Source organism: Bubalus bubalis, chromosome 11 (genome assembly GCF_019923935.1).
Source record: "Bubalus bubalis isolate 160015118507 breed Murrah chromosome 11, NDDB_SH_1, whole genome shotgun sequence".
In the NCBI taxonomy this organism is placed as follows: domain Eukaryota; kingdom Metazoa; phylum Chordata; class Mammalia; order Artiodactyla; family Bovidae; genus Bubalus; species Bubalus bubalis.
In genome coordinates this window covers 44,830,826-44,844,259 of record NC_059167.1, presented here as the reverse complement: position 1 = coordinate 44,844,259, position 13,434 = coordinate 44,830,826, and the positions used below count along the sequence as shown (strand labels likewise).

The following is a 13,434-nucleotide window of genomic DNA, read 5'->3' as shown; positions in this document are numbered from 1 at the left end:
TGGACTGGTTGGATCTCCTTGCTGTCCAAAGGACACTCAAGAGTCTTCTCCAACACTACAGTTCAAAAGCAGCAATTCTTCAGTGCTCAGCTTTCTTTATAGTCCAACTCTTACATCCATACACGACTACTGGAAAAACCATAGCCTTGACTAGATGGACCTTTGTTGGCAAAGTAATGTCTCTGCTTTTCAATATGCTGTCTAGGTTGCTTTTCTTCCAGGGGGCAAGCATCTTTTAATTTCATGGCTGCAGTCACCATCTGCAGTGATTTTGGAGCCCCCCAAAATAAAGGCTGTCACTGTTTCCCCATCTATTTGCCATGAAGTGGTGGGAACAGATGCCATGATATTAGTTTTCTGAATGTTGAATTTTAAGTCAACTTTTTCACTCTCCTCTTTCACTTTCATCAAGAGGCTTTTTAGTTCTTCACTTTCTGCCATAAGGGTGGTGTCATCTGCATATCTGAGGTTATTGATAGTTTCCCCAGTAATCTTGATTCCAGCTCGTGCCTCATCCAGCCTGGCATTTTGCATGATGTACTCTGCATATAAGTTAAATAAGCAGGGTGACAATATACAGCCTTGACACACTGCTTTCCCAATTTGGAATCAGTCCATTGTTCCATGTCTGGTTCTAATTGTTGCTTCTTGACCTGCATACAGATTTCTCAGGAGGCGGGTAAGGTGGTTTGGTATTCCCATCTCTTGAAGAATTTTCCACAGTTTGTTGTGATCCACACACTTAAAGGCTTTGGCATAAGTCAATAAAGCAGAAGTAGATGTTTTTCTGGAACTCTCTTGCTTTTTCTATGTTCCAGCAGATGTTGGCAATTTGATTTCTGGTCCTTTGCCTTTCCTGAATCCAGCCTGAAATCTGGAAATTCTCAGTTCATGTACCACTGAAGCCTAGCTTGGAGAATTTTGAGCATTACTTTGCTAGCATGTAAGATGAGTGCAATTGTGTGGTAGTTTGAGCATTCTTTGGCATTTCCTTTCTTTGGGACTGGAATGAAAACTGACCTTTTCCAGTCCTGTGGCCACTGCTGAGTTTTCCAAATTTGCTGGCATATTGAGTGCAGCACTTTCACAGCATCATCTTTTAGGATTTGAAATAGCTCAACTGGAATTCTATCACCTTCACTAGCTTTGTTTGCAGTGCTGCTTCCTAAGGCCCATTTGACTTCGCTTTCCAGGATCAGCACAAGATGGTTAGATTTAGATGACCTAATAGATGTGTATTGTGGATTCTACTGTAAACAATGCACTTAAAAACAATCTTTAACATATCTTTTGACAGCTATGCCTTATTAGCTGCCTAATACCTTCTTCTTGCTGTCAAAAAAACTACAATTATTAAAAGCAGAACATTTATTAGTGTAGGACAAAACATTCCTCAAATGCATTGACGATATAAGCCTTAAAATTCACCTAATTAGGATTAACTCCTCCTTCTCAGATTTTGACCTATGTTTTTAATTCCATAAAATGTACAACTACAATTATTTCACAAATCACAAATTGAAATTACTAATTTATTTCTATATCAGACCAGATCAGTCGCTCAGTCGTGTCCGACTCTTTGCGACCCCATGAATCGCAGCATATAACAACCCTCAAGTAGTCTTACTCTGTAGGTCTTTTCAAGGCATTCTGAGATGATCCAGAAAGAGAAATTTGGCATGAGTATACAGTTTTTGTTCATGGTCAAAAAGAAAAATCATGAAATGTCTAATTTTCAATTTTATGGGGATTCCCTTTCATCACACTAGTTCTGTATAATTTTAGCTCCAGAAAGACAGTGTGCCTTTAAGTGAAAAAGTAACAAGTGTAATTAATCATCATCTAGTCTCAGAATATGAGAAAGTAGTTGGATAACTTTTCCTTTTAGCAGTTTCCAATTTTTTTCTTTAAAAAAGAAGTGAGTCACCTGATTGATCTTTTAAAATAATTTACAATGAAAGGTCCTATGAGATTTTAGAAAGAGCTGGAAGGAGCTCAAGAAACTGAGTGAATTGCTATAACATTCCCTGGCACAGAAAGCTAATTCTGCCAGTGGGGACTGAACTCTGAGACCAGTCATCTTAGTAAGAAAAATGATTTAGAGACTAATGGCACATTTTATGGATTCTTATCTAGTCTGAGCACAGCAAAAAAGTAAAATGTTTTTATTTCTTAATAGGTTTGCAAAATTGTTTTAAGAAGAACCAGGAGAACCTCTTCTGTCTAGGAAGACATCCCTCATCTGAAAGTCTATTTCCTGTGAAATAAGGCATTAAGAAACCTGGGACTCAACCCAGGTGTTCAGGTAACAGGTCACTGGAGAGGCAGCTTAAAAAAACAAACTTCTGAATTTTCAGAGCTAAGGAGGGGATTCACAGTTAGCTTGATTGGAAGGTATGCTAACGCGATGTAGATAATTTATTCTGAATATGATCAAGATCTTGGGGATGAGACCCAAAGAAAGGAAGGCAGATTAGTGACTATGGATAACCAAGGCCAACTAACTTAAGGATGAGATCCAGGGTGGCTTTAAAAAGCCTAGAGCCATCTTTTAGCTGTATTTCAAAACAGAGCTCTGTAACCAAAGTTCCCCAACTGATGAAGATAAACTTGTCCTTCGTTAGGTCTAAGACACTTGTAACATGGTTTTTAAGGATTGGCTCCATCAAGTGTGGGTGGTAGTGTTTTCTTCCATCAGATAGAGTGTTGAAACTCAAAAGCTTATCTTTTGGTTTCCCTGGACCCATTCCCTGGGTCCCATGGTTAAGAATCCACCTTACAATGCATGGGACACCAGTTCGATTCCTGGTGTGGCAAGATTCCACATACTGTGGAGCAATTAAACCCATGCACTCAAAACTACTGAGCCCGAGCTCTAGAGCCCGTAAGAGGCAACTACTGAGCCCACGTGACTCAGAGCTTATGCTCTGCAACAAAAGAAGTCACTGCAATGAGAAGTCCACTCACCTCACCTAGAGAGGAGCCCCCATTTGCTGCAATCAGCAATGAAGATCCACCACAGCCAAAATAGAAAATAAATCAATACATCTTTAAAAACATACACACAGACACTTATGTTTGTGGTTCTGAACCACTCCTCCATGACAGAGAATGGAAATCTCTTATTTGGTAACAATACCTTATGACCCTGTACAATGATTACACTATAAAAGATTTTTAACACAGATTTTTCACTATATTCATGAACAAATTTGATCCTCTCAAAAACTATATGAAGTAGGCAGGGCAGATATGCAGGTTATATGAGTCCATCTACACAAATGTCAAAATAAGCAGAACTAATGACTGTATTAAAAGTTATGACGGTGGTTACCTTTGGGAAGAAGAAAGACAAGTGACTGGGAGGAAGCATGAAGGGACTTTCTGGAGGTGCTGATGTCTTGACCTGGCCGGTGATTACATGAGTGTGCTCACTATATAGTTCATTGATTTGTTTCCTCCTTATTTGGGCATATTCTGTAACCATGTTACACTTCAATAAAAACTTTATTTTTTAAAAGGATGTGGTGCTAATCACTGCATCATAGCTGTCTATAAATAGTACTGAACAGACATATATGGTGAAAGAGGCAGAAAAATACTGAATGTACTATAAAATGAAAACCACTAATTGTGAATGCAAAATTACTTTTTAATTCAGCCAGTTCCATTTATTTCATACCCATTTACAATGCAAAGTAAAAAGTAAGAAAAAAGATTATATAAAAGGAAACAAAAACTATTATAGTTAAGGATATAATATTTTTTTCTATCATCACCATATTCCCCACCTCTATCATTTCTCCCTTTTGATATTTTCTTATTTTCCACAATTCTCCCCCTTCTTTCCTATCTCCTCTAACCCTCCAAGATCTTTTTCGAGATAATTGGAGATGATAACACAAGAGCATATTGGGAGCTTCCTGGGTCAGCTGAGGACAAATGCAGCTCTTTCACATCTCTTCTTTTCTCTTCTTGTCCTCAAATTCTGTATTTTTCCCACCATATCTTTCTCACATCTCTCCTTTTGTTTCTTACATCCATTCTCCTTCCTCATTAACACCCTGAGTCCATATGAAATGCACATAATTGTAAAAAGCAGTCTTGTAAAATTATGTTCCTCTATATAAACAGGACTGAAGCTTTAAATAGTGTTACAAGTATGGCTGTACATATGAAAATATAGCCAGCAGTCTTTTCTTTGACAAATGCAAAGAAATTGATGCTTTTTCTGTCTTTGTGATTTTCCACACTTCAAAACTAGGCATTGGTTTTCAATGCCTTTTCTGGCCCCCAAACACCCGAGGAACATGACATACCCAGCATTACAGCAGTGTGACAGTTAATTTTATACGCCAATTTGGCTGAGCATGGTGCCCAGCTATTTGGTCAAATATTATTCTAGAAGTTTCTGTGAAAGCATTTTTTGAATGAGATTAACATTGAAACCCGTAGTCTTTGAGAAAGCAATAATCTGGTGGGTCTTACTATCAGTCGATGGCCTTAACAGAACAAAGGCTGATCTTCACTGAGAGCAAGAAGGAATTCTGACAGAAGACTGCCTTTGGGCTACAACTGTAACTCTTCCCTGGGTCTCCAGCCTGCCAGCCTATTTGGCAGATTTTAGACTTACTAAGCCTCCATAATCACATGAGCCAATTCCTTATAATAAATCTATTTTCACTGAGGAAACCTATTATACAACTGCATCAAAGAATAAAATATTTAGGAACAAACCTGCCTAAGGAGGTAAAAGACCTGTACTCATAAAACTTTAAGACAATGAGGAAAGATACTGAAGACAACACAAACAGATGGAAAGACATACTATGTTCCTGAATTCAAATAATTAATATTGTTAAAATGATCATACTCCCCAAGGCTATCTACAGATTCAATGTAATCCCTATCAAAATATCAAAGGCATTTTTTCTTTTTTACAGAATTACAACAAATAATTTTAAAATTTATATGGAAACACAAAAGACCCCCTAATAGCTAAAACAATCTTGAGAAAGAAAAATGAAGCTGGAGGAATCAGGTTCCCTTGACTTCAGACTATACTACAAAGCCACAGGTATCAAAACAGCATGGTGTTGGCACAAAAAGAGAAACATAGATCAAACGAAAAGAATAGAGAGCCCATAAATAAACCCATGCACTTATGGTCAAATCTTCTATGATAAAAGAGGCAAGAATATGCAACAGAGAAAAGACAGTCTCTTCAATAAGTGGTGCTGGGGAAACTAGCCAGTTACCTGTAAAATAATATAATTACAACATTCTGTAACACCATATACAAAAATAAACTCAAAATGGATTAAAGACCTAAATGTCTGACTGGAAACCATAAAAATCCCAGAAGAAAACATACACAGAATACTCTTTGATATAAATCCTAGCAGTCCTTTTTTGGATCTGTACCCTAAGGCAAAGGAAAAGCAAAAATAAACAAAAGGATGTAATTAAACTTGAAAGCTTTTTGCACAGCAAAGGAAATCACCAACTAGATGAAAAGACAACCTACTGAATGGGAAAAAATATCTGCAAATGATATGACTGATAAAGGGTTACTACCCAAAATACATAAATAGCTCATAAAACACAACATCCAAAAAAAAAAAATTAAAAATGGACAAAAGGCCTAAAGAGACATTTTCCCAAAGACAAACATATGGCCAACAGGCACATGTCAACATCATTAATCATCAGAGAAATGCAAATTAAAATTATAATGAGATATCATACCACACCTGTCAGAATGACTATCATCAAAAAGAATACAAATAACAAAAGTTGGTAAGGATGTAGAGAAAAGGGAACCCTTGGTGAGAATGTAAATTGGGGTAGCCACTGTGGAATAGTATGGAGGTTCCTCAAAAAACTGCAAACAGAACTACCATATGATCCAGCAATTCCACTCCTGGGTATATATCTGAAAAAAATAAAAATGCTAATCCAAAAAGATACATGCACTCAGTATTCACAGCAGCATTATTTATAACACAACAGCCAAGATATGGAAGCAACCTAAGTGTTCATCAACAAATGAACAGATAAAGAAGTTGTGGTATGTATGCACAATGGAATACTACTCAGCTATATAAAAAAAAAAAGAAATCTTGCCATCTGAAACAGATAAACTCAGATGGTATTATGCTTAGTGAAGTAAGTCAGACAAAGACAAATCCTGTATGTTATCACTTACATGTAGAATCTAAAAAATAGAGAATATACTAGTGAATATAACAAAAAAGCAGCAGACTCACAGATACAGAAGACAAACTAGTGGTTACCAGCAGGAGAAGACAGGGGGAGGGAAAAAATAGGGACAGGGTATTAATAGGCATAAACTACTATGTGTGGACTTCCCAGGTGGCTCAGCGGTAAAGCATCTGCCTGCCAATGCAGGAGACTCAAGAGACGTGGGTTTGATTCCTGGGTCAGGAAGATCCCCTGGAGTAGGAAATGGCAACCCATTCCAGTATTCTTGCCTGAAAAATTTCATAGACAGAGGAGCCTGGTGTGCAACAGTCCATGGGGTTGCAAAGAGGCAGACACAAATGAACACACAGACACACACATTATGTATAAAATAAACAGGCTACAAGGATATATTGTACAGCACAGGGAATATAGCTAATATTTTTAATAACCAAATGAAGTATCACCATTAAAAATGTGAATCACTATGTTATATACCTGAAACTTATATTTCATACATCAACTATACCTCAATTTTTACAAAAAGGAATGAATGAGCAAATGAATAAATAAATCTGTCTCTACACACAGACACACACACCCTTTTGGTTTTCTTTCTCTGTAGAACACTGACAAATGTAAGTATCTAAGTAAGGCACTGACTCTCAACTAGAGATGAGGGGGATGTGGGGTTGATAAAAAGAGCAAAGGAGTTGGGGATAATAGGTAATTTTGAAAAGGCCTGATGCAGACTTTATGAATACCGATTCAAAAGCCATCCACAACCTTTGTCTATTACAGAGATGAAAATGCTAAAATGAATTTTCTCCCTTTGCCTGCAGCTAAAGGGTCACCCTGTGACAGAGCTGTGGCCATATTCTTGAGAATGGCTTCCTTCCTGAATAAAAAGCTAAAGCCTCCCTAGGAGAAAGCACCATGTTCTAACCATTCTCCCTGCCTGGTCTATGAAGGATTCAGACGTCAAAGCAGTGCCTGGAAGAACTGAAGATCAGCTCTACTGCTGCCACCATTCCCCAGCGCTCCATGCACAGTACTCTCAACAGAAAGCAAGCAGAATCTGGCTTCTCGGGCCAACCTGTATTGAAAGGTGAGAAACTTAACCTATTGCATGTTAAATATTATTATATGCTGCTGCTACTGCTGCTAAGTCGCTTCAGTCGTGTCTGCCTCTGTGCAACCCCATAGATGGCAGCCCACCAGGCTTACTGTCCCTGGGATTCTCCAGGCAAGAACACTGGAGTGTGTTGCCATTTCCTCCTCCAATGCATGAAAGTGAAAAGTGAAAGGGAAGTAGGCGTCCGCCGCGGGTCCGGGCCGAGGGCGAGCGAGGGCGGGCGCGGGGCCGCGGGTCCGCTCGGCCGCCCTCCCCGCCTCGCGCCGTAGCGCAGTCCCAAGATGGCGGCCACCATGAAGAAGGCGGCTGCAGAAGATGTCAATGTCACTTTTGAGGATCAACAAAAGATAAACAAATTTGCACGGAATACAAGTAGAATCACAGAGCTGAAGGAAGAAATAGAAGTAAAAAAGAACTCCAGAATTTAGAAGATGCCTGTGAGGACATCATGCTTGCAGATGACGACTGCTTAATGATACCTTATCAGATTGGCGATGTTTTCATTAGTCATTCTCAAGAAGAAACACAAGAAATGTTAGAAGAAGCCAAGAAAAATTTGCAAGAGGAAATTGACGCCTTAGAATCCAGAGTGGAATCAATTCAGCGGGTGTTAGCAGATCTGAAAGTTCAGTTATATGCAAAATTCGGGAGTAACATAAACCTTGAAGCTGATGAAAGTTAAACATTTTATAAAATTTTTTTTAATTTGTTTAATAAACTTGAATATTGTTTAAAATGATAATTTCCCTTCTTCAAATGAAATGGAAAGCAAAACTTTTTTTAAATTTTTCATTTATTTAACGGAAACTTGCCTATTTTCATGTCTTGCTTATTTATTTTATATTTTTAAAAGAAGACAGTATTCATATATGTATTTTGCATAACAATTATATCAAGTGTAGGGGCTTCATGTCATGTTATTAAAATCAGTTAAGCAGTCAAAAAAAAAAAAAAAAAGAAAAAGAAAGGGAAGTCGCTCAGTCATGTCTGACTCTAGCGACCCCATGGACTGGAGTGGGGTGCCACTGCCGTCTCCGAAATATTATTATATACAGAGCTTTAAAAAATATAGCTGTACTCGTTCTCCACTGAGGCTAGCTAAGGTCAAAATCTTCAGTGAGAAGGACCTGGTCTCGAAGAATTTCCCAAAGTAATAATTATGAAGCATTGATAATTAAAATTATAATGGTTATGAATCATTGAATTAATAAAGAAGGCTGTAGGGTCTTAAAAAGAGTCTTTGAAAATATGAACTGAATTTTTTTTTAATGGCATTCCACTTTATACATAAAGAGTTAGGATTGAGTGGCACTTTGACATCACTGCATTTTGTAATGTAGTATTCCATTTAAAATTTTACCTCAGTTAACTTTTAGTATCTGTTACAGTTGAGAACTAAAGAGTTCCTGAGAGAACTAAAAATCACTATGTAATAAAACCTCACTAACAAATCATTAACAAGGAACTTACGGGCCAAGTTACTGAACGTAAAAGAAATGCCCAAATTATCTAATAATTTTTAAAGTCAACAGTATTATATCTTTGAGGCTATCCATGATGCAGCTTTAAAAATATTTTCTCCAGTTCTACCTATAAGAAAAAAAAATCAAGTGCTACTGAATCATGTTCTGTGCTTCAAAGTTTTGTACTTACCTTTTTTTTCTCCAGTGTAGGGCACATAGTCTTCCCTGTCCTTATGCTCCAAAGCTTCCTTCTCCAGATATGAAAGGAGGTGTTCTCGATCAAATGGCCCTGTGGCAGACTTTGATGTCTGGTTCTTCTGCCGGAACCCTGCAGGCAGAAGGGCGTTCTGCCAAAGAGAATGAAGCAGCCATTATGATCAGCAAGAACGCTAATGCTGTATGCATCCAGATGTTACCCATCTAAGAAAGAATTATAGACTAAAATGAGATGTAGGCATTAAAGACTTCATCACAGGGTTCGAGGACAGCAACATAAAAGTATTCCAAACGAAGTTTTTTAAAATTAGGTAAAATTAACTTACACTATTATTTAAATAGGCACAGCACCTCTTCTTCAGAGAGTATTCTACTAGCAGGAAACACCCTTTATTTTTTAAGTGTCCGGGGACAGTAACAAAAAATAGTTTGTGATGCTTAATAACAGCTCAACATATATGTATATACAGAAAATATTGTAACATTCATTGCAAAAGAATGCTAAATGACTATATACATCATAGTCCTTCATAATGTCTATTTCATCATAAAGATTTTTTTCACAAGAAAACTACGTGTACATACAGTATATCTATACAGGATATCTGGCAATTAACATTTACTTGTTTGTGTTTAAATGCAACGTGTTCCAACTTCTGTATGGACGTATGTGTGTATACATTGGAACTAGGATGTATTTGGAGCAACCACTGTCATTGGCTACTCATGCACTAAGACTAAGACACTCAGAGATTCTTACGGCAAGAGTTATATCCCTAGGTTTCCACATGAGTACAGCCTTTTTGAGTGCATGGAGCAACTGACAGTTGGGGGACAGGCGGGAGGCGATGGACTAAAGTTTTCTTTTTTAGGTCCTACTCTGTATTTTCACTAAGCCCAAGAATGACAAGCAGTGACTAGACAATGACAAAAGGGTCATCCTTTTGCTTGTCAAAAACCAAAGAGATGATATTACCTTGTCTCACAGTTCTTAAGTATTCTTTGCTTTGAAAATGGGAGGCAGACAAAAAGTCACATAAAAGGTACAACTCTGTTCTGAAGTACCTCCCAATATCCATGAGGATGCTGAATCTCCTGGCTGTTTTAAGATCATTTTTCATTGGGGTAATCTTATATGGATAATGATAAAAACAAATTTTCATTGTATAACTAAAAATATGGTATGGCACTTCAACTCTGGCCATTTGCTGAAATCCACAATAATTTTCATAAAATTCATCTTTTGTGTTTTCTTCATGTAATTTTGCATGTATTACACAAAAGTTCATCTTTCAAGATGAAATACAAAAGAGATCTGTTCCTCACCATGCACCAAAAATGTTTCTACAACACAAAACTGTCTATAAGAACAAAAAGAAGAAACAGAAGATGTCTACCCTCTGGCTTTGAAATCAAGGCAAGAGCTTCACATGAGGAATCCATTCCCAACCAACCATCCTGCCATTTTTACTTCCTAAAAAGAGCTGTCTAACTTTCCTCCACCTCTAATTGTAGATCAGACAATTACTCTGGTCTACACTGCGATCCAAGCTGGGATGGAAAATTGCAGAGGCCTCTCGGCTGGTCTCCCTGGCTCAGTTGCCAAATACTCTTCAACCTTCACGCCCACCCCATCCCCGCACCCTAGAGGTTACCCCAGCCTCACCTCACACACCCTCTCCATTCTAGCTACATCAGCCCTGCTCCTCCCTTTTACCTGTCATATACTTCCTTCCCTGGGACGCTCTGTCCATCCTTTTTTGTTATTCATTTTTCAGAATGCAGCTTCATCCCTCCACAGAAAGCTTTTCCTGACCTCCCATTATATGCTCTTATACAGCTTGATTATTTGATTAATGTCTAACTCCCCCCACTCCTACCAGCCTGTCTCATGAGGGCAAAGACCACGCTTGTTTAGATCACTCTTGCATCCCTAAGCCTAGCATAGTACCTGAGATATATAGGTTGCTTCCCACCTCCAATAGTTATTGAATAAAGACTTTAAAAATACATTTATTTTATGTATTCATTTGGCTGTGCCAGGTCCCAGTTACAGCACCCGCCACCTCTGACCTTCGTTGCGGCACATGGAATCTTTAGTTGTGGCATGCGGGATATTTAGCTGCCCCATGTGGGACCTAGTTTCCTGACCTGCGTCCCTTGCATTGAGAGCATGGAGTCCCAGCCACTGGACCATTGGGGAAGGCCCTGAATAAGGATTTGAGAATACTTTTTAAACAAAGATTGTTTTGATGTTGACCATTTTAAAGTCTTTACTGAATTTGTTACAGCATTGCTTCTGTTTTATATTCTGATTCTTTTGGCCTCAAAGCATGTGGAATCTTATCTACTGGACAAGGGATCAAACTCTCACCCCCTGCATTGGAAGGCGCAGTCTTAACCACTAGTTCACTAGGGAAATCCCAAGGATATTTTTAAAGAAAAATGCTCATTAAGGCAAATTAATAAAAGCTACTTCCCTTCACCATCAATAAGACCCTTATACATATACTGCTATTTCATGGTGGTAGCAATAGAGTTGCAGTGTTCCACCTGCCTATTCAAGCCCATATTAAACATACAGGTTTTAAATGATACAATAGCTGGAATCCCGGCTCCTTAAATACAGTCTTTGACCACAAAATAAATGAGAGCTATCTGGCTTTGGAGGCCAAAAGCTAAGCTTTATTAGAAGTACACTTTAATCAAGTAAGTTAATAGATCATAATTACTTAACAGATAAAAATATATTTTATCTATTAATAAATAGATAAAAATCTCATTAAAATTACATGCTTCTCCCTTACAGTGAAATGCTGTTGTAATAATTCCCAGTTTAGAATTGAAAAAATAGCTTTTGCCTAGACTGATTGGCTGTCTTTTGGAGACAGAAGTTTCAAAAAAACAGTTAAGTTAGCAAATGAGTAAACTGAATGTAGCATAAGGAAAGTAAAATAGCCCTCCAAAATATTTATAATGAGATATCATATTCACACTGCATCAAGCTGTCACTGAACATCACTGTTCCTCTGGTCTCAACCACTATTACCAGGGGTCGGGTAGTCACAACTAGCATTGGGGAGTTTACAAAATACATCCAAACGTTAGAACTCAAGTCTCTCCATACAAGAAGCAGGCCATGGATTTCCAAATAAGAAAATAAAAGCCATCAGCTTTTAGACCTACAGCATAAGGCACAAATTAAAGGGGACTCACTGTCATTTAACAGAAAGACCACCAGACTCTACCAGGCATCAATCAGGTAGTGAAGGATCTAGTCTCTGGTCTTTCCACAATTGTAAAACTGAGGCAAGTCACCTAACTTTTTGTTTTCTATCTGTGAAACAGAGGACAAGAGCTAGATCAATTATTTTCAACTAAGGGTGTTTTTGTTACCCAGGGGACGACTGGCAATATCTGGAAATATCTTTGATCGTCACAACTGGCGGGAGAGCATGTTAACCATATTTTAAATTGTCTGTATTTTAGGATGCTTTGACATTGTGGGGGCCTTGCTAATCCTGGAAAGAACGCCCCTCGCAGGGCTAACCAGTTCCTAGGGACAGCAAACAACTCTGTCTGTCATCACTGTGCCTTTGGTATGAAACCAGAGACTGCATCCCCAACCACCTCTTCTACCTCTCACACACGAAGCCAATACTTGCTCTGCCCTAAATCAGCCCAGGACCAGATACCAGATAACTAGAAGCCACTTCTGTAGCCCAGAGACACTGAAATTATTCAAACTACCCAATCCTACGCTTGCCCACACTTGCTTACTCTGTCTTACCTATTTTTTCCCTTGGAAAGCACAATACAAGTTCTAGGCCATACTTGCTCCTCATTCCTTCTGACTCCTGGCCAACCCCCTCCTTCCCCTGGCGGCCCTGCGCAGCTTGGTGTGCCTCCTGCTGTTGGGGACTGTAAGTAATAAACTCTTCTTTCAATTAAGTTATTCTTACATGTCATCTTACCAGACCTGATTAAAACAAAACCCCAGGTACATTCTAGAACAGGAGGGTGTGCTATTAGCATGTAGTGAGCAGAGGTCTAGGATGCTGCTAAACATCCTATAATGCATCAGACAGCCCACAGCAAAGAATTACCCAGCCCCAAATGTCAACAGTGCCAAGGCTGAGAAACTCTGGACTAGATGAAAGCTTTATGTTCCACTGTTTGATTCAAATAGGTCTGACAGGTTGAAATGCCTGGGGAAGATTCTGCTGTGACATGCAAAAGAGCACTGTTATTCTGAGTTATCCTACAGACTTAGGTGCACTAAAAAATCTTCCTTACAATAACAATTATGGTTAAGGGATTTGATCTGTAGTACAGACACATTAACCAAGTGCTGAAGTAATGCTGAGAATAGGAGTGTAATGCTCAATAAAATTTAAAAAATATTCTAGCAGGAAA

General features: G+C 38.4%; 2 protein-coding genes across 4 annotated transcripts in view; one reads left to right on the top strand and one right to left on the bottom strand.

The window, feature by feature from the left end:
• The window catches only part of TMOD3 (tropomodulin 3), an 87,435-nt gene that overhangs the window by 32,918 nt on the left and 41,083 nt on the right, over positions 1–13,434 (bottom strand). For all 3 annotated transcript variants that reach the window (XM_025295596.3, XM_006065967.3, XM_044925017.1), the window contains exon 3: positions 8,993–9,149. In XM_025295596.3, the coding sequence (XP_025151381.2) occupies positions 8,993–9,149 (157 nt within the window). The remainder of the gene's footprint in view (positions 1–8,992; positions 9,150–13,434) is intronic.
• Positions 7,526–8,078, top strand: LOC102403605 (prefoldin subunit 4). Its single transcript, XM_006065966.3, is given in 2 exon segments — positions 7,526–7,750; positions 7,753–8,078. Coding segments are annotated over 2 exon segments (399 nt in total). The 5' UTR covers positions 7,526–7,620; the 3' UTR covers positions 8,022–8,078.